Source organism: Penicillium nucicola (genome assembly GCF_028828085.1).
Source record: "Penicillium nucicola strain IBT 29836 chromosome Unknown utg000005l, whole genome shotgun sequence".
Lineage (NCBI taxonomy): Eukaryota > Fungi > Ascomycota > Eurotiomycetes > Eurotiales > Aspergillaceae > Penicillium > Penicillium nucicola.
Window position 1 is genome coordinate 2,134,256 of NW_026643129.1, and position 19,417 is coordinate 2,153,672.

At 50.3% G+C, this 19,417-nt stretch overlaps 8 protein-coding genes across 8 annotated transcripts; 4 read left to right on the plus strand and 4 right to left on the minus strand.

Annotated features, from left to right (window-relative positions):
- Positions 1–101: 101 nt before the first annotated feature.
- On the plus strand, positions 102–1,935 carry N7511_005867 (uncharacterized protein; the record flags this gene model as incomplete). Its single annotated transcript, XM_057128244.1, has 4 exons — positions 102–264; positions 320–470; positions 551–1,799; positions 1,903–1,935. The coding sequence occupies 4 exons, from the start codon at positions 102–104 to the stop codon at positions 1,933–1,935; spliced, it is 1,596 nt and encodes a 531-aa protein (XP_056984761.1).
- A 355-nt stretch (positions 1,936–2,290) lies between these two features.
- Positions 2,291–3,835, minus strand: N7511_005868 (sugar porter family MFS transporter; the record flags this gene model as incomplete). The annotated part of the gene is made up of 1 exon (XM_057128245.1): positions 2,291–3,835. The coding sequence occupies one exon, from the start codon at positions 3,833–3,835 to the stop codon at positions 2,291–2,293; it is 1,545 nt and encodes a 514-aa protein (XP_056984762.1).
- A 2,689-nt stretch (positions 3,836–6,524) lies between these two features.
- Positions 6,525–6,773, minus strand: N7511_005869 (uncharacterized protein; the record flags this gene model as incomplete). The annotated part of the gene is made up of 1 exon (XM_057128246.1): positions 6,525–6,773. One exon carries the CDS (start codon positions 6,771–6,773, stop codon positions 6,525–6,527), a length of 249 nt encoding a protein of 82 aa, XP_056984763.1.
- Positions 6,774–7,254: 481 nt separating this feature from the next.
- On the plus strand, positions 7,255–8,365 carry N7511_005870 (telomere length and silencing 1 family protein; the record flags this gene model as incomplete). The annotated part of the gene is made up of 3 exons (XM_057128247.1): positions 7,255–7,640; positions 7,699–8,078; positions 8,136–8,365. 3 exons carry the CDS (start codon positions 7,255–7,257, stop codon positions 8,363–8,365), a joined length of 996 nt encoding a protein of 331 aa, XP_056984764.1.
- An 832-nt stretch (positions 8,366–9,197) lies between these two features.
- On the plus strand, positions 9,198–10,757 carry N7511_005871 (actin family protein; the record flags this gene model as incomplete). The annotated part of the gene is made up of 3 exons (XM_057128248.1): positions 9,198–9,240; positions 9,334–9,829; positions 9,881–10,757. 3 exons carry the CDS (start codon positions 9,198–9,200, stop codon positions 10,755–10,757), a joined length of 1,416 nt encoding a protein of 471 aa, XP_056984765.1.
- A 603-nt stretch (positions 10,758–11,360) lies between these two features.
- On the minus strand, positions 11,361–12,217 carry N7511_005872 (ADP-ribosylation factor-like protein; the record flags this gene model as incomplete). The annotated part of the gene is made up of 6 exons (XM_057128249.1): positions 11,361–11,634; positions 11,698–11,769; positions 11,822–11,884; positions 11,951–11,970; positions 12,048–12,120; positions 12,168–12,217. 6 exons carry the CDS (start codon positions 12,215–12,217, stop codon positions 11,361–11,363), a joined length of 552 nt encoding a protein of 183 aa, XP_056984766.1.
- A 613-nt stretch (positions 12,218–12,830) lies between these two features.
- Positions 12,831–16,628, plus strand: N7511_005873 (DNA-directed RNA polymerase I core subunit RPA135; the record flags this gene model as incomplete). Its single annotated transcript, XM_057128250.1, has 2 exons — positions 12,831–15,771; positions 15,823–16,628. 2 exons carry the CDS (start codon positions 12,831–12,833, stop codon positions 16,626–16,628), a joined length of 3,747 nt encoding a protein of 1,248 aa, XP_056984767.1.
- Positions 16,629–17,017: 389 nt separating this feature from the next.
- On the minus strand, positions 17,018–18,649 carry N7511_005874 (MFS maltose permease MalP; the record flags this gene model as incomplete). The annotated part of the gene is made up of 1 exon (XM_057128251.1): positions 17,018–18,649. One exon carries the CDS (start codon positions 18,647–18,649, stop codon positions 17,018–17,020), a length of 1,632 nt encoding a protein of 543 aa, XP_056984768.1.
- Positions 18,650–19,417: the final 768 nt, after the last annotated feature.

A 19,417-nucleotide genomic window follows, 5' to 3' on the forward strand; every position in this document is an offset into this window, starting at 1 on the left:
GGGTGCATAGGCTCCATCTTATTTAATTCAATTACTCCCAGTTTGTGTTCCCAATTTCTTTCTCTACCCCAGTATCTTGCAGAAAGACCGAGATCTCCAAGATGGCGGCTGATATCTCGAACGCTTCGATAACTCAGATTGAATCAAATACATTACTGCTTAACCCGTCTCATCATGCTGAAAGCTGGTTGAGTGCTTTTTCAGGGTGGTCTACCTGGCAATATGTCGTGACATTTCTCCTTGCCATGGTAGTCTACGACCAAGGTAACCGGGGATGCCCATTTCACCTAATATACCAACCTAGCTGATATCGCTGTAGTGATGTATATCAAGCGAAAAGGCTCCATTGCCGGACCGGCTTTCAAGATTCCACTCATGGGTCCCTTCATCCAAGCGCTTCATCCCAAATTCGATGCATATCTTGAACAGTGGGCCAGTGGTCCTCTAAGCTGCGTATCAGTCTTCCACAAGTATGCATATTCAATTCTTTTTTACAAGCATACACCGAAGATGCACATGATTATGTATATACTGACATGATGAATTACAGATTTGTTGTACTTGCCTCCGACCGAGACATCGCCCACAAGGTCTTCAAATCGCCTTCCTATGCCGAGCCATGTATTGTACCGATTGCGAAGGATATCCTCGGCCATAAGGCCTGGGTCTTTCTCCAAGGGAAAGCGCACGCAGAGTACAGACGAGGATTGACTCCTCTGTTTACAAACCGGGCCATCTCCACCTACCTCCCAGTCCAAGAGAAAGTACTGTCCGACTACTTCGAAAAGTTCATCGCAGCGAGCGAGGCAAACAAAGGACAGCCACTTCCCTTTATGTCCATGTTCCGTGAAATCAACTGTGCTCTCTCCTTACGGACATTTTTCGGTGACTACATCTCTCAAGCAGCGGTTAAGAAGATCGCAGACGACTTCTACCTGGCGACAGCTGCCCTGGAACTAGTCAATGTTCCCCTATCTCTATACATTCCCTTCACCAAGCCCTGGCTCGGCAAGCGAATCGCCGATGCAGTCCATGTCGAATTCGCAAAATGCGCAGCAGCGTGCAAGAAAAACATGGCAACAGGAGCAACCCCCACATGCATTGTAGACCACTGGGTGCTGCACATGATCAAATCTCAAGAATACCAAGAGAAAGTGGCCGCAGGCGAAACAGACGCCGAAAAGCCAACGAACATGATCCGCGAGTTTACCAACGAGGAAATCGGTGAAACACTTTTCACCTTCCTCTTCGCCTCACAAGACGCCTCAAGTAGCGCAACAACATGGCTCTTCCAAATCCTCGCCCAACGCCCGGACGTCCTGACCCGACTTCGCGAAGAGAATCTCGCAGCAAGAGGCGGCGACAAAACCAGACCATTTGACCTGCCCATGTTGGAGTCTCTGGTCTACACAAACGCAGTAATCAAAGAACTCCTCCGCCACAGACCACCCGTCATATTTGTCCCCTATCTGGCAACTAAAAATTTCCCCGTAACACCTTCCTACACAGTCCCCAAGGGATCAATGATCATTCCTTCTTGCTACCCTGCTTTGCATGACCCGAACGTCTACCCCAACCCCGACACGTTCGACCCGGAGCGTTGGATATCCGGGGATGCCGAGTCCAAGACTAAGAATTGGCTTGTGTTCGGCGCGGGGCCTCATGATTGTCTGGCGAGGAAGTATGTGCCGCTTTCTATGGCTGCCATGATTGGGAAAGCAGCACTAGAGCTTGATTGGGAGCATTATGCTACCGACAAATCGGAGGAAATTCGGGTTTTTGCTACTTTGTTTCCCATGGTTGGTTTTTCCTTTTTCTTTTTTTCCCCTAGTTCCTCGGGGTTTTCTCGGTGTTGGCTTGTTCGGTTTTGTTGAGCTCACCGGTACTAACTTTGATTTCTAGGATGAATGCCCCTTGGTTTTTAAAAGGCGCTAGAGATTGGCTATATTATCTCGGTTCTTATGTTTCATCAAGATAATCACCTTGCTAATGATTGGAGTTTGCTTCTGGGGGAAGATGTTTTTGTAAGATTATGATCCACTGGTGGGGGCAGCTTTGGCATCTCAACGGGATAAACAGAGATTTTCCACACAAATGATTTGGACCTTGATTTAAGTAGAAAAAGCTTAAGATAAAGAGAAAGTCCAGGCAGGCTACGATGCTTTGCTGGAATCTGTTATCTGACCAATGTGTTGAAAAGAAATCACTCATTCATTGTACTCTTGATAGTAGAGTTTCATCATCGTAAAGCATATGTACAGTCGCCAAAATCAATAATTTAATCTATATTTCAAGCAAGTTCCTTTTGTTCCACAGCTCCCTTCTCCTCCGTCTTCATCCAAACATCCACCTCGGCAGCCTCACCCTGGGGCAAGTGACGAGCCATAGACACAATGTCCCATGTGGTGGGTGCATCACGGAAGACATGGTTCAGAGCCTCCAGATTGCGGTTCATGGTCTCTGGGTAGAACAGATAGACCGAAATGGGGATCATGGCTGAGATAACGGTATACACAATATAGTATTGGTAACCGATAGTGTCGAGAGCGACGGGGGTGATCATGACAACCACAAAGTTCCACAGCCAATGGTTCGCAGTAGAGATAGCGGACATGGCGACACGAAGACGCATAGGAGCAACTTCGGTACAGTAAAGGAAGTTACCACCGAGGAAGCCAACGGGGTAGAAGGAGTTAAACAAGAAGATGAATACCGCCGAGACAATTGAGGCAGTGTGGTTCTGGCCGAAGCTGTTGGTGATAGCAAGGACCATCATGCAAACAGACATACCGGCACCGGAGATCATGAAGATCTTTCGGCGACCAAGACGGTCAATGGCGAAGAAGGCAATGAAACTGCACAGGAATTTCCAGGTCATTGCGCATGAGGACAGAATGCGGGCCAAGTCACTGTCCATGTGAAGATTCTCTTCGAAGATAGTTGACACGTATGTTGAGATCAAGTTACCACCACACATCTGCTGGAAAAATTGCAGTGCAACACAGAGGCAGAAGCGGTATAGGAGACGCTCTTCGTCGGGCTTGCTGCGGTTGAAGATATCCATAAGCGAAGCGCTGTCGACAGAGACCTCAAGAGAGGTTTCAATTCCGGAGATCTCAATACGAACGGCCTCATCCTCGTCGGACAGCCCCTTGTAGGCAGCCAGACTTTGGGTGGCTTCTTCAATGCGACCGACACGCACGAGCCAACGAGGAGACTCGGGGAGGAGGAAGACCGAGACGAGAACAACGAGAGAGAAGAAGAAAGATATGGCTAACGGGACACGCCATTGCAATGAACCATCGATCTTGCTGAGACCAAAGTCGATCCAATTGCATAGGGCATAACCTAAACAGATACAAATACCATCCACAACAACGTGCTGTCCACGGTGTTTAGCCGATGTGCACTCAGACTGCCACACAGGGACGGCAACACTGAATTGACCAACACCGAAACCGAGAATAACACGGCCGACGACAAATTGAGGAAGACCAAAGGCTGCAGTCTGCAGCACTTGGCCGATGATAGTAAGGATAGCACCCACGAAGATAGTCCAACGGCGACCCAGTCGCTCGCCAAACCATGTACAGGACAGAGCTCCGATCAGAGCACCTAGTTGGAAGGATGCAATAACAGCACCCTTCTTGGTAGAGTTTGTGGCACGCACGGCACCCTCGGTGTCAATGGTGTCAATTTCGGGGAACACATTCACCCAGCTCTGGAGGGTAGCGAGAGGGCCCAAGCCAGACTGGTTGTAACCGAAAACAATGAAGGCAGGTGCAACGATAAGCAACGCCTGCGCTACGCGCAGGGCTTTACCTCGAAACAACATGGCCGGGATGGATATAGGAGTATAGGATTGTCACTCTGACAAGAAAAAAAGTCAGAGTAGGCAGGTCTCGCCTACAAGTTTATACCCTTGGTCCCTTTGCTGGTGTCGTGGAGACCCCGCATCATGTAATCAGTCTTTTTTTTTTTTTTAAATATCATTCTGTGGACAGACAAATGCCACAGTGGATCAATCTGGCCATTGCAGCTGGTCAGGTTTCGCAAACGGGACTGTGACTCGGTCAGAGCGCCGACTCCACGGTAAGGTTTTTGACCCCCGGTGAGAGCTGGACCGGTTTGCCACTCCCGAGCCAACAGACCGCCTGATCCACGGGTTGGGACCGAAGATCAGGGGTGTGGCGGGCTGATCTCTGAGAGATTGATTTGCGAGAATCGGAGGTATCCCGCACAGGTCCCTTCACATCTTGAGAGGGACCGGGATCTATGGACAACATTCTGGGTTGACCATGTTGAATATGCCGAGGGAAAGGTGTCTTGGCTTGTTGTCAAGCGTGGGGTTTCGGTCAGTCATTTCCTAACTCGGGCCAAATATCGGAGGCTCTCAAGGCTTGTCTCTGGCTTGATTTCGGTGTGCCTGCGCCCCAGACAACGTGGACAGTCTTGGCATCTTGGCTTCAAACCCTACGAAATCTCCACTTGACTCGGTCACTTTCCGTAAAACGATAGTGATTGGTAATGGCGAATGGCATGAGGTTGGGTAATTGAATCGTGCAAACGAAACCGCATTCTCAAACCCACCTCATCCTGAAGTGGAGACTTGACGTTTGGAGATTCCAGGATGGGGTACGGGGCCCCGGGTTGAGGTCGAGATAGAAACAATCTTCTCTCCTGATGGCTTGTCGAAAACTATCGCATCTCGGCTCAACATGGTTAACAGGTGAAGTGATGTATCGGACCCCGATTCTATCGGCCCGGTTCATGTCACCGCCTTTGCCGTATCGCCTCCATTGTCACCCTTCACCTCTCCAGGACTTGAACGTGAAGGCTGGGAAATATCCCGAGCTACACCACTTCGCTTTCTGAGAACCACTATAGTATAGCTCCTTACGTGATACCAAGACATTGCCAATGTTCGCTTCATCCCGAGTCTCCAAATGTCCGATCTCCGCAAATGTTGATCCTGACCCCCACGGGGCTGGCCTTGAACATTGTGATTGCCCCAATCCGCCGAGTTCCCCGGGTAATTTTCGAGTACCATTCGTTTGTCTTCGTATCCCCACTCGTCAGGCCATTGAAAGGGATTCCAAGCCAATGATGGGATCAATCTGATACATCTGGAATTGAGATTCCGACATCCCCCTTCGGGAGACCCTGAGCCTAAGTCAACATGACGTGCAATGCCTTCCAAGTGCGGAGTCGAGTGGATATCAGGAAGAATTGTTCTTTGACATGCGGAGACGGCGTCGATAAGATCACAATTTCCCGAAGCTCGAGACTGTTCGGCCCCAGTTCCTGTTGTGTACGCGTCATTGCAAAGGTGGGCATAACTTAGATAGAGCGCATAATTCGTTCGGGTACCGCGGGTTCTACTTTCCAAAAGAGCCTTTTCTAAGTAGAGATGGCCATATTTTAACTTATACCTAATATGTTACTCTTGGCTTTCTTTTGGGGTTCTAGCCCATATATTGAGGACTATCATTGGGCACAGTGGTAATTTGGCACCTTTCGAACCGGCAGATGCTCTCATAAGCCTCTTGATGGCAGATATTGAATAAAAGGAGTCTTTTATTACCACCCAATGGAGGTCAGATAAGCAGCGGACGTGGAAGAGTACCGGCATACTTTCCCTGGGATGTCACTTGAGGCTTAAACTTTGTATGAAAACGGCTTCCCGATGCGACTCTGGCCTCTTGTCCAGACATATTTCCGATATCATCCGTAGCTTGGATTGCACATTCGTTAGTATCTTGGCGTGCGAATGCTTCAACGTGGACCTCATTGGTCTCAAGCATCGGAGACGTGTAGCTCTTTGTATCGTGGGCCGGAACTCCAGTGCTTATGCTAGTTTACTGAAGATAATATGAGATTTTATCAAAGTATAGAACAAGGCAATATAAAAGTCTCGAAACAAGTGTACCACGTAATACATTCTCTGTGTCTTGACTTGGCTGGTTCTTCTGTTTTGGCGCCTTTGCCCCATTTCCGAGTACCCAAGGTTGATCATCTGAGCCATGTAAGGATGGGACTTGAAGGAATCTAGGGCCTTTATGGTATAATTCTAATTCGTCAATATTTCGACTATGTGCAAGCTTGGTTCAGATAGCTAGTATCTAGAAAATACTCTATAGAAGACCCACGGGCCACGCAGCTGCTTCACTTGCCGTACAGACGATGCGACCCAAAAGATGGTGAAAAGGCCAGTGGAAGATAAAAGTTTTGTTATGTGATATCCCAAAAATTAGGTCTCTGATTGACGGAGAAATAGAAATCCAGAACAATCCCACGATTACGGCGAACACCACAACAATCACCGGGGCCCTTGTGCGGTGACACGATATATGACCCTACCTCGACCACCACCTCCGCCCCTATCCCCGCTGGACATACCAACGCCGTGATCGGCAACATGGCACGACTGCTAGTGGGCCTTCAGACCCCAGACGAACCACTCCGATTTCCAAGATGCGCCCGAGTCACATCATCCACCTCCTCTCACGAAGCCCCACCAAGAGCTACAAGCTCAGCAATTCAAGATGAGCGCGATAGCTCATCTGACCCAGATTTAGGAAGCACCCCATCGCTGATATGACAAAGTGAACAACAGCAGTTTCAGTAGCAGCAGCAGCAAGATGGCCAGCAACACCCTGATCAGCCCACTCAACAGCGCTGCGCTTAATTCGCAACATGACACCTCCAAGGACAGCTACACACTGAACTGCTTGACAGACGCCGGAGCCCCCAGCCCACAATATTGCTAACATCTAGAGGTTTCAGAGCCGCGCAGCTACAACAGCTGCAAGAGGTCATTCAAACACAAAACGTGTAGACTGTGCCTAATAATTTATTTGATGTCCTGGTTGTCTATCAAGGCATCGCGGTGTATAATTATTCCAGAAGAACATACAAAATGAGGAGAAGAAGAAGGCTCAGGAGACTGGAATGCCCCGGTTTCTGTAGAGACGGGTATATATCACATCTTCCAATTGCTAACGCCGAAAGTCTCGCAAGTAGAGTCGTGACAGGTTAGGTCTCGTCTTTATCAGTCACATCACACGGTTGTATGGATTGCCAAAGAGGTTAGAATTCTCCATCTTGTGCGTCAATCACCAAATGCGCTTGATGTCAACAGGTGGTAAAGCGGTCTGCGGTTGAACCAATAGCAATCCTTCTTCCCGATGACCTCACATTGCTCTCCAGAAATCTTTCCTTTGTCGCCTCTCTGAGTTTGAACCGCCCTGCACGATGGATCTAGGGCCGGACGTTGTACATGAATCCCTCTTTCGCCCAGCGAAAAAGCGCAAGTTCATGCGCCGCCGTCCCGATCATGAAATCCCAGAAGCATCCGATGCCGATCTTGCCCCCAGTCCAGCAAACCAACCCAATCGAAGTCCTGACAGGCAATCACCGGCAGACGCCCACAGTACTACAAAGCCGGCCGCGAGCCGGCGCGCACGTGTCACCAGGAAAGGTGGGATTGCGTTCTCTACCACATCACGACTAAGAGATGAACAAAATCGACAACAGGCCCTTGGGCCCGTATCTGGAGATCCTGATCAAGAGAAGGTCCAGGCTATGAATGAGCGCTTCACAGGATATACCGGCCAGACTGTGGATGTTGACAGACACATGTATGAACCCTTGCTACACATAATAACAAATTCGGTCGATGTGGACTAACGAGATAAGGATGGCATACATAGATTCCGAAATGGCCAAGCGCTACCAGCCTGAGTCTCAGGCAGAGACCACAGAAGTCGATCAATCCCGCGACCAAACAGCCGGTGGGCTATCAGTGCTCGGTCAAAAACAACGCGAGCCTGCATCACTCGGCAAACTCCACGAAATCGATCTCGGCCATGAAGCCAGATTGCGCAACATTGCGCGAACAGAAGCTGCGACTCGGAAACTTGCTGGAGAAGAAGATGTCCTGGTACCGGGAGATACATCAGCACTGGGAACGAGTCGCTCTGGCCCTGATGGAAAGCCTTGGCGGAATCGCAAGCAGAGGACAGACGCAGACATCGAAAGAGATCGTCTTGTTGAGGAAATTCTACGCGAAAGCAAATGTACGTGGCATGCGCACCTGAACTTCAGGGTATCTTGGCTAATTTTGACCGCTTAAGTGGATGTCTATGATGATCCTGAAGACGAAACCCAATTCGACGATCAAGCAGCTGATGATCGAATCGCTGAGCAATTCCGACGTGACTTTATGGATGCAATTCAGACCCGTCGCCGAACGGCAAAGCCAGCTCCCAAGGTTGCTGAGGGGCCTCGTGGGCCAAAGCTGGGAGGCAGTCGGAGTGCCAGGGCTGCTATGCGAGAAACACAGACGAAGCCAGGACAAAAATGATTGTCATGTTTCTGTCGGGCAAACAAGCCCTTTGTATGATCTTAATGTCTCTTGTTTATGTGGCATGTATTTTTGAAGTTGCTAGCTACTTGATACCATCATGATATTGTATAATTGTTGATTCCCTGTCACTCAGATACTGAATTTATTGTGGTTTAACTACATATAAGGCGGGTTCTCTAGATATATGCTTCCTGGTCTTTCATGAAAACTCGCTAGTTTGGTAAGAGAAACTTTAGGCTTCTCTTGTTGATATCTGTGTTTATATTCCTCTCACAAGCCATTACTTAGCATTTTAAGTTTTTATTTTGTTTATGTTTATGGTATTAGCTAGCTGTTCTTTTTTCCTGTATGTTCTCCCGTTTTTGAGAGGCCTAGAAAGATGAAATGGAACGATCGTACGAAAACAGGAGTACGAATGAGCGTGTGGTCCTATCTATATATACAATGAGGTCCTAGATATTTACATGAAGTATCATCCATATGATTTACATGCAACCAAAACGAGGAGAATTGATCAAAGACTTAAACTCAAATTAAGCTAAATCGACGCCTCTTGTATAGTAATAATGAATGAGTATTTTCAAGAAGGCGAGGCTGCTATACAGTCACGTGATACATATTATCTGACTAATCTCTCGGGTTGACGCCAATTGACCAAGACGGTTGAAGCTAACAACCGCAAAAAGACGGCTCTTCCCTGCCTCAGACCAGCCCCTTCCATCGTTCGTCGCTTTCGCATAAAAACGGACACTTGGACGCATTATCCAACATTGTTGCATAATACAACTGTGACGGCGACAGAAACCCTAAACATCCCTGCGCAACCGCAATGAACCCTTCCAACCCACCTCAAGCTGCCGAGTATGGCGGAGGTACGTGATCCCAACACAGTACCAATTGCGCCCACTACAACCTTGTTGATTGGCGAATCACTGCTCCGAAAGATGCTAATTTCACCTTTATAGACGAGGTGTCTGCCATTGTTCTGGACCCAGGATACTCAACCACTCGCGCAGGCTTCGCAGGTGAAGATGCTCCCAAGTCACTAATTCCTACCTACTACGGAAAGTACAATGCCGACGGACAAGAAAAACTCATTTACGGCGATGATATCTTCGTTACCCCGCGCCCCGGTCTGTCCATCCACAACCCAATCAACAAGGATGGAATCGTCGAGGATTGGGATATGGCAGAGAGGGTGTGGGAGCACTCATTTACTTCCCGACTCACCGGGACAAAACCGGGCAACCCATTCCAGAATGGATTGAACGACATTCCTAGCGAAGAGCTCCCGACAGAGATGGAGGTGGAGTCGGAAGAGAAGCCTCTCTCGGACAGCCCACTGTTGATGACGGAGCCTGGATGGAACCCGGCCAAGGCGCGTGAGAAGACCATTGAAATCGCAATGGAAAAATGGGATACCCCTGCCTTCTATCTAGCCCGCACTGGTGTTCTTGCTGCGTATGTGCCAAGCCAATCTGCTTTGCTGTTCATTTGCTGATTTATTTGTAGTTTCGCCTCTGGCAAGGCCTCTGCCCTTGTTGTTGACATTGGTGCTTCTAACATCTCCATTACTCCGATCCACGATGGCATGATCCTGAAGCGTGGTGTGCAACACTCCCCGCTTGGAGGTGACTACATTTCGTCGCAGATAAACGCATTGTTCAAATCCAACTCCCCGCAACCGATCACAATTACTCCGCACTACCTCATCAGTTCAAAGGCTGCCGTCGAAGTTGGCCAGGCTCCCCAGGCGAAGTACAAGACTTTCCCCGCAGACAAGGCACCCGATGTGTCATACCGTGCTCTTATGGAGGAGCGCACACTCGGCGAGTTCAAGGAATGTGTCGTCCAGGTGTGGCCCGGGCCAACCAGACTCTCTGCCCTTGGACCCACCGGCGTTTCCAACGAGGATATGGCCCGTACCTCCCCCGGCCGTCCCTTCGAGTTCCCCGACGGATACAACCAGGTCTTTGGTGTTGAACGCTTCCGCGTGGTGGAATCGCTGTTTGATGCTAAGGCTGCTATTCCCGACCCCGAATCTTCTTTCGCTCCCCCAACTCCCGCTCAGACTATCCCTGAACTGATCAAGGCCTCTTTGGCTGGTGTTGATGTGGATATTCGTCCCCACTTGTTGGCCAATGTCGTCGTGACTGGCGGCTCAAGCTTGCTCTATGGCTTCACAGACCGTCTGAACCACGAACTGATGCAGATGTTCCCCGGCCCCCGTGTCCGTGTCACCGCCCCTGGTAACACCTCAGAGCGTCGCTTCGGATCCTGGATCGGAGGAAGTATTCTGGCCAGTCTGGGAACATTCCACCAGATGTGGATCTCGAAGAAGGAGTACGAGGAGCATGGACCTAACATCGTGGAGAAGCGCTGCAAATAAGCTCACGTTTCACCATCTGAGTCCTGTTAATCTGGTTTAATTTGATGTTTACGGGCGTTCTTGCGCTATCTAGGGCGCGAAGGGATGGGCACAGTTGCTCTGGCCAACAAAACCGATCTTAGATATTTTTGTGTACGACTAATGCCACTTGATTTCTCATGTGAGAATAACATGATCCTGCGTAGCATGTGTAGAGGCGGATGTCCTCCGAGGCCTATACGTGAATTGTATAAGTGCTTATGCGTTGGCTGCCAGCGCATCCATGCAGGGTGGCCCGTGTTTCAACTTATTTATCTGTCAATTTCCCCTTCTACTCTGCTCAGACTTCAATCCAAGTCAAATGAGAAACCGGGTCAACGTGTATCATGATTAACATGCGAATCGCCAAATCACTAACTGTCGGACTATATCGTTCAAGTCGTTACTTTCGCTGCAAGCCCCCCCAGAAAAAAGACAAAACCAACAGAAAAACGCTAGAGTCTACAGGATATGAAATCAATCCAAAGAAATGCAAGACATCCAAAGCGCAAACCGTACAAGAGGGATATCGTGAGTCGAAAAAGTCCAGAATATAAAAAGCTAACACCCAAACGACCCGGCTCTTCATCGACTGGCCCGATGTATCAACCAATGCAGAACCGCATCGAGATTGGTCTCCTCCTTAGCACTGATTCCATAGCAGCTTACTTCGCGATGAGTGACGGATTTCAGGTCCATCGCTTCAATCAGCTCATCCACGGATAACTTGTCTGGGAGATCGGACTTGTTCCCAAGGACTAGTAAGGGGATACTGTCCAGCGTGGGCTTTTTCATTAGGTCGTGCAGTTCTTCTGTCGCTACTGGCAGTGCAGCACGGTCTGCTGCGTCCACAATGTACCTGTATCGTCTGGGTCAGTGTGTCCGGAGAAGCCCGGAGGTACTAGGAGATACGGGCACTTACACGATCGCGTTGACGCCTCGGCAATACCGTTCCCACATCGGTCTAAACCGGGGCTGGCCGCCAAGATCCCAGCTTGAGAGGAAGATTAGTGGTGTCGTCTCTTGGAGATGGTGGAAAGACACACCATTTCAGGGTCACATGGCCCTTTTGAACCCTTTTCGTGTTGAACCCGATTGTTGGGATCGAGCTGTCAAGCACACACACACTCTGATGAGATACAGCTAACAGGTTGGGTTAGATGGACAACACTTACTCGACAGTGAACTCGCCGCCCTGCACACCGGTCAGCAACTCGGCTCGGATTGAACATATATGGGATCTTTTAAGATCAGGATAGGGGGTTCACATACCGCCAATACACGCAACAGTGAGGATTTTCCGGCATTCTGGAGGCCGATCATGGTGACATCCATCTCCGTGGCCCTGGGATACTTAGCCAGTTGACGGTTCAACAGGGACGGGCCACTTACCAGAATACCCTCAGAAGCCAGTCATAGATAGTACGGAAAATGGCAGCCATGATGAAATACAAAAAGAAAAAAAGAGAAGTCAAGATCCAAACAAGCTCAGCTGCCAGCAGCGGAGAGGCTTATGAAATAGGTGGGGTCGAAGTCGATGAGGTTTGGACATAACCGCCCGCGGGTGAACACTTCAGGCGCTTAGGCTTATTTCCTTGTTTTGTCATTTTATTCTTGGATTATATTTAGATTGATACGGAGCTTAAAATTACGGGCGCATTTCAAGAGAGAGACAGAACTCTACGTTGATTATAAGCAGATATTAGGCAGGAAGATAAGGAAACACGAGGAGAGCACTAAAGTTGTGCTAAGTTCAAGTTGAGTTGATGTCACGAGGAGTTGCGGCCTGAAATGTGAGGCCACCAAGGATATCACCACGTGATGATAACGGTTCCACCTCGAAAAATTTCCCCAAGCAGAACGGACTTGTCTCTCTGTCGTCTGGCAGCTGCCATTGTCGGTTTAATACCCTTGGGTTCAAGCATATTATACTCTTGGGAGGCTGCGGATCTGCTCCCTCAAAATTGTCATCTCAACTTCCATCCTCTACCCTCGTGACATTTTGCAATTTTTTTCAATCTACATCATACCAGCCAAGAGCTGCGAATTTCCACCATGGCTCCTACCGCCACAGATACCAAGTGGTCGGTGGACTACGACACCCTGCGACGGGAGAACTTGTTCCAGAATCCTCCCACGGATACCACTGCCTACCCGTCGTTGGCCGAGTCGATTCGGCCGCATGTCGATTCCTTCAATGCTCTCTTCGAGGATAGCAAGATTCTGGAGGCTGGATTGCGGGATATCGGCACCAAGACTTTCCTCGATGGAGAGCTCGAGACCTATGAACAGAAGAAGGTCCGCCAAGCCGAGGGCTTGCGCGCACCCAAGCGCAACCGCCTGAACGTCCGCGTGCGCGAAATCTTCCTCGAGAAGCCCACTCTGCCCCCCACGAACAAGTTCGCAACTCGCAACCGTGAAATTTACCCCTCAGAATGTCGAGAGCGCCATTCGACATACCGTGGTAAGCTCCGTGCTCGTCTCGAGTACCAGGTCAACAACGGCGACTGGATGGAATCTGTTCGTGAGCTCGGTAACGTCCCCATCATGGTGCGCACCAACCGGTGCCACCTTGAGAAGGCCACTCCCGAAGAGCTTGTGCGCCACAAGGAGGAGTCTGAGGAACTGGGCGGTTTCTACATTGTCAATGGTAACGAGAAGCTGATTCGTATGCTGATCGTCGGCAAGCGCAACTTCCCCATGTCCATTATTCGTGGTTCGTTCGTGAAGCGTGGTCAATCTTACACAAAGTTCGGTGTTCAAATACGTTCAGTTCGTCCCGATCAGACTTCGCAGACTAATGTGCTCCACTACCTCTCCGATGGAAACGTTACCTTCCGTTTCTCATGGCGCAAGAACGAATATCTCATTCCCGTGATGATGATTCTCAAGGCCCTTGCTGAGACTAATGACCGCGAAATCTTCGAATCCATCGTTGGCGGTGCCCAATCCAAGGGCATGAAGAACACTTTCGTCACAGACCGAGTCGAACTTCTCCTGAGAACCTACCATGCCTACCAGAAGCACAGCCAGTACGACTGCCGGACCCACTTGGGTAAGGCTTTCCGTCCTGTTCTCGGTGTTCCTGCGGATATGCCCGATGAAGAGGTTGGCACAGAGTTCCTCCGCAAGGTCGTTCTCCCTCACCTTGGAAACGAGAACGTTACCGAGTCTCAGGACTGGGATAAGTTCAAGATGATCACCTTTATGATTCGGAAGTTGTACTCCACCGTTGCAGGTGACTGTGCCCCTGACAACCCCGATGCCGTCTCCAACCAGGAAATTCTGCTTGGTGGTTTCCTGTACGGTATGATCCTTAAGGAACGTATCGAAGAATGGCTTCGATCATTCGGACCTATCGCAAGAGACTGGTCTATTCGTAACAACGGCGCCAAGTTCACAGACTCCGCATTTGAACGTGACTTCTTGTCTAAGATCGTCAAACGATCCAACGAGAACATTGGTAATGCGCTCGAGTACTTCCTTTCGACCGGTAACTTGGTCAGTCCTACTGGTCTCGATTTACAACAGACGTCTGGTTACACTGTTATCGCCGAAAAGATTAACTTCTACCGTTTCATCAGTCATTTCCGCATGATTCACCGTGGTAGTTTCTTCGCCCAGTTGAAGACTACTACCGTCCGTAAGCTGCTGCCAGAGAGTTGGGGTTTCCTTTGTCCTGTTCACACTCCTGATGGATCGCCTTGTGGTCTTCTTAACCATTTGTCGCACAAGTGTTTGATTTCTACCGGTGATTTGGACGTCTCCCACCTCCCTCGCCTTTTGGTTCAGCTTGGCATTCGGGCTGAGTCTTCTGTGGCAATTGACGAGAGTGTGGTCGTTCAGTTGGATGGCCGAATCATCGGTTACTGCTCCCCGAAGCAAGCCCAGAGAATCGCCGACACTGTCCGTTACTGGAAGGTCGAAGGAAAGCACAACATCCCCCGTGAATTGGAAGTTGGATACGTCCCCAACTCTTCCGGTGGACAATACCCCGGTGTCTACATGTTCTCCCAGGCCGCCAGGATGTACCGACCAGTCAAGTATCTTGCTTCCGACAAGCTGGACTACGTGGGTCCATTCGAGCAGCCCTTCATGGAGATTGCTTGTGTTGAGTCTGATCTGCTCCCCGGTCTCTCAACCCACATCGAGTTCACCCCGACCAACATTCTGTCGATTGTCGCCAACATGACCCCCTTCTCCGACTACAACCAATCTCCCCGTAACATGTACCAGTGTCAGATGAGTAAACAGACCATGGGTACGCCGGGTACCTCCATCGCATACCGTACAGACAACAAGCTGTACCGCATTCAAACTGGTCAAACGCCAATTGTCCGGCCACCTCTGTACAACGCCTATGGTCTGGACAATTTCCCCAACGGTATGAACGCAGTTGTTGCTATCATCTCCTACACCGGATACGACATGGACGACGCCATGATTATCAACAAGTCCGCCCACGAGCGCGGCTTCGGTCACGGTACAGTCTACAAGACCAAGGTTCACACCTTGGCCGAGGGCGACTCCAAGCGCAGCAAGTCCAAGCGCGATGTTACCAAGCTGTTTGGTTTTGCTCCCGGCGACGAGATCAAGGAACAGGTGCGCGCCATCCTCGACGAGGATGGATTGCCTCACTTGGGTGCTCGCGTCAAGGAGGGAGACAAGATTGCTGCCTGGTACAACGTTCGCTTTGATCCTGCCTCCGACTCCTTTGTCAACGTTGACGGTATCACTCACTACATGAAGTACAAGGATGCCGAGGAGGGATATGTCGACAGCATTCGTATCATGGGATCCGAGAACGGCAATGAGCCCATGCAATCCATCAGTGTCAAGTACCGCATTCCCCGTAAGCCCGTCATTGGTGACAAGTTCTCCTCTCGTCACGGTCAGAAGGGTGTTTTGTCACAGCTGTGGCCTTCGGTCGACATGCCCTTCTCCGAGAGCGGCATGCAGCCCGATCTGATTATCAACCCTCACGCTTTCCCCTCTCGTGAGTTTCCCCATCACTCAATCCCTCTAAACCACGTCTAACAAAATCTAGGTATGACCATCGCCCAGATGATCGAGTCCATGGCCGGAAAGGCCGGTGCCATGCACGGTCTTCCTCAAGACTCCACTCCCTTCCAATTCTCCGAAGAAAACACCGCAACCGACTACTTCGGTGAGCAGCTCCGCAAAGCAGGTTACAACTACTACGGCAACGAGCCCCTGTACAGTGGAATCACAGGCCGCGAGTTCTCCGCCGACATTTACATGGGTCTAGTCTACTACCAGCGTCTGCGTCACATGGTGAACGATAAGTTCCAAGTGCGTACCACCGGTCCCGTCAACGCGCTCACCGGCCAGCCCGTGAAGGGTCGTGCCAAGGGTGGTGGTATCCGTGTCGGAGAGATGGAGCGTGATTCCCTGATTGCCCACGGTGCCGCCTTCCTCCTCCAAGATCGTCTCATGAACTGCTCCGACGCCCAGCATACCTGGATCTGTCGTTCCTGTGGTTCTTTCCTCTCCACCCAGGTTGCTGTCTCTGGTTCGTCTCGTTCGCGCACTGCTGTCAACCCCGGTGCTGTCGCTGCTGCTGCCAAGGCTGCGCCTAACCAGCAGGGTCACTCTCACTCTGCGGGCGCCGTTGGTGCTGTTGGTGGTTTGGCTGGTATTGTGCGCTGTCGTCGTTGTGCCCGTGAGGCTATCTTCGACGATTCCCGTGCTGAGGTCTGGGAGGACGGTAATGGACACCGCTTCGTTGGCGGTGACAATGTTACTATTGTTGCTGTGCCTGGTGTGCTCCGCTACTTGGATGTTGAGCTGGCTGCTATGGGTATCCGCATGAAGTTCTTGGTGGACAACTGATATACCAGTCTTTCTCCCTCTCTTTAGCTGGAGTCAAAAATTGTTGCTTTTTTCGCTCGATTGTCATTGGTGGCGTATACCTGGTCCTTTAATGATTATACTGGATGCTTCTGTTTCTTTTCTTTTTGCAAATATTTCTTCGTGTACGAACAGCATACAGCAAAATTAAGTGTTCCAAAAAGTCCATCCTTGTAAACTGGTCATTTTAGATGGTTTTTTTGAGCAATGTTTATACCTGAGTACAGCGGAATCAAGTCAACTTTTAGTAATGTGAGCTAAGAATACCTAGTGAATTATACTTACTACGGAGTGTACGTCAATGACAAAAAAGATGATCTCAATTGACATGGCCAAGACTATATTCCAACCAAAGCTAACAAAACATACTCTTAAGCAACACCCTCCTCCTTAAGATCAGCCTGAACCAACCCAGTCTTGGCAGTAGCAAACTGCCTAGTAGGAACACGGTTCTCAAACAGGACATCCAACTCGGCATAAGACCGTCCCTTCGGCTCAGGAAGCCTGAAGAAAGCCCAAACGAGACAAAGGATACAGAGCGCACCCCAGAAGAAACCCGACTTGCCCCTCCAATTCCAAGCATCAACATTAAGCATATACGGAATGATAATGCCCGTGACAAGATTGAGAACGTTATAAACATTCCTCGCCACGACAATCGACTTTGTGCGCAGTCTGGACGACGGCATCTCAGATACAAGCGAGAAACAAACTGGCCCAACAGTCGAGTCGTAAATGAATGTATAAACGAGAAGCATGGACCCCGTCGCCCAAGAGATCGCTGGTGTTGATGGTGCAATTGAGACGAAGCCAATGACCAGTAGGACCACTGTGAGCAGGAACAATCCGCCCACGTACAGGGTTCGTCGACCGAAGTAGGTCATCATCACCCACGAGCTGAGAGTTCCAACCACTCCGATGGCATATTGTGCCAGAGACATCGTGAAGGACTGCGACACTGCTAATCCAGCACGCTGATAGAAGACCGTCGAGTAGCCCATTAGTCCTGCACCGCAGAGACTCTGAGCGGCCCAGACGCAGCATGCGATTTCCGTGCGGCGGCGGTCAATACCCTTGAAACAGTCTAGGTACGAGGTACCAGTTTCGACGCGCTTCTCGAGGGCATTGGTGTAGATGATCATAGAGACGGTTTCCTCGGCGCTGAATCCAGGGCTGTTTGCTTTGGTGAGACGCTTGAGGGATTTGACGGCATCTTCGCGTCTGTCCTTGCGGACTAACCACCATGGACTCTCCGGTGCGAGATAGACACCGATGAAGATTGGAATGGGCCATACCCATTGAATGGCGAAGGGAATGCGATAGGCCCATTGGTCTGTCCGTGTTGCTAGGCCTTTTAGGACGCCGCTGGCAATGAGCTGGCCGAAGACCCAGCATAAATTGACGTATGTGGTCAGATAGGCGCGCAGAGCGACTGGACACACTTCTGAGGCGTAGGTCACTGTGAGGGTCTGGTAGACGCCAAGTGGGATGCCCATTAGAAGCTCGCCGGCAACCAGGGTTGAGATGTTTGGTGCGAAGAAGAGGATGAAGATGAAGCCGACGGTTGAGGCGAGACAGGCCATGAGGGTTTTGCGGTAGCCGTAGCGTTCAGAGACAATGCCGTTGAGGAAAAGACCTACGATTTGACCGCAAGACATGGCATTGTTTAGTCCTGCTTGCCAGGATGCGGTTAGACCGTAGGTCCCGTCTGACATGAGGTTTCCATATTTCTCGTTGAAGGCTGGGAAGCCGAGGAATGAGCCCAGAAGAACTACATCGTAGCCCTCCATGATGATGGCACAGGACAGAAGGAGCGACCAGGCGACTGCCTTGGGGTAGATCTTCAGGGCTTGCCAGGGGGTCATGTTGTGCTCCTTTTCGATTGCTGCGTGGGCTTCATTGCTGGTCTGGAGGTCGGTGTGGTCGACTTCTGAGTGAGATGCATGGTCATTAGACTCTTCTTTCTCAACATGTTCGGCCATTGGTGCCTTTTCAGAAGCCATCACTGGACTCTCAATGGGCTGGTTTGGATTTGTATCACTGTCTCTGACCGGTGAGATGAATGGAACATGCAGTATTCGCGCGGGCATTCATGGGTATTTTATATGCACGAGGTTCAACGGTTTCTCGGAGCAGTCCATCCTGAGCGAGCATCGACCGGGGGCTCTATTGGCTGCAGCGACCACCTTTTTCAAGCGAGGCCGGTGGCGCAGAGAAAGTTTTCCCCAGATTGTTCAGTGATCAGCCCACTCAACCCCGGATTCTCGGAGTCTGAGGGGAGACGACGATTGGACTAATGTCGGACCGGAATCTCAGGGAGCCAGACATATTGGACGAGGTGTGGCCCCTTGGTGTTCTTCCGTTGAAGGTTGCAACTTCTCCCAAAGGGGTTAGAGACGGCAGATATCGTCGCATTGGCAGTCGGGCCGACATAGACGCCCCTCATTTCTTGTTCTGCAGAAGTCTGAAGTGCCGCAGAGTTCAGTTGTTCAACGGAAAGGGTTAGTCGGGGGTCAAAGAGAGTCGAGCACGAGTTCTCCAGATTTGGAGATGACTGATAGTTCGGGGGCAACCTCGGCGATACTCTCAACTCTACGACTCATCACATTTGATTTGCCTGATAAAAACCCCCTCATGCAGTCAAGTGGAATCGATTCGTTGACTCGGCCCGACTTGGAGTCAATCACAGTATATGCCGTCCCTACAGTATGGCCTCGCAGGGCTCTGGGCTCGTCCCTGGTGCTCGGATTATCTAAAAACAGGCTCTGGTT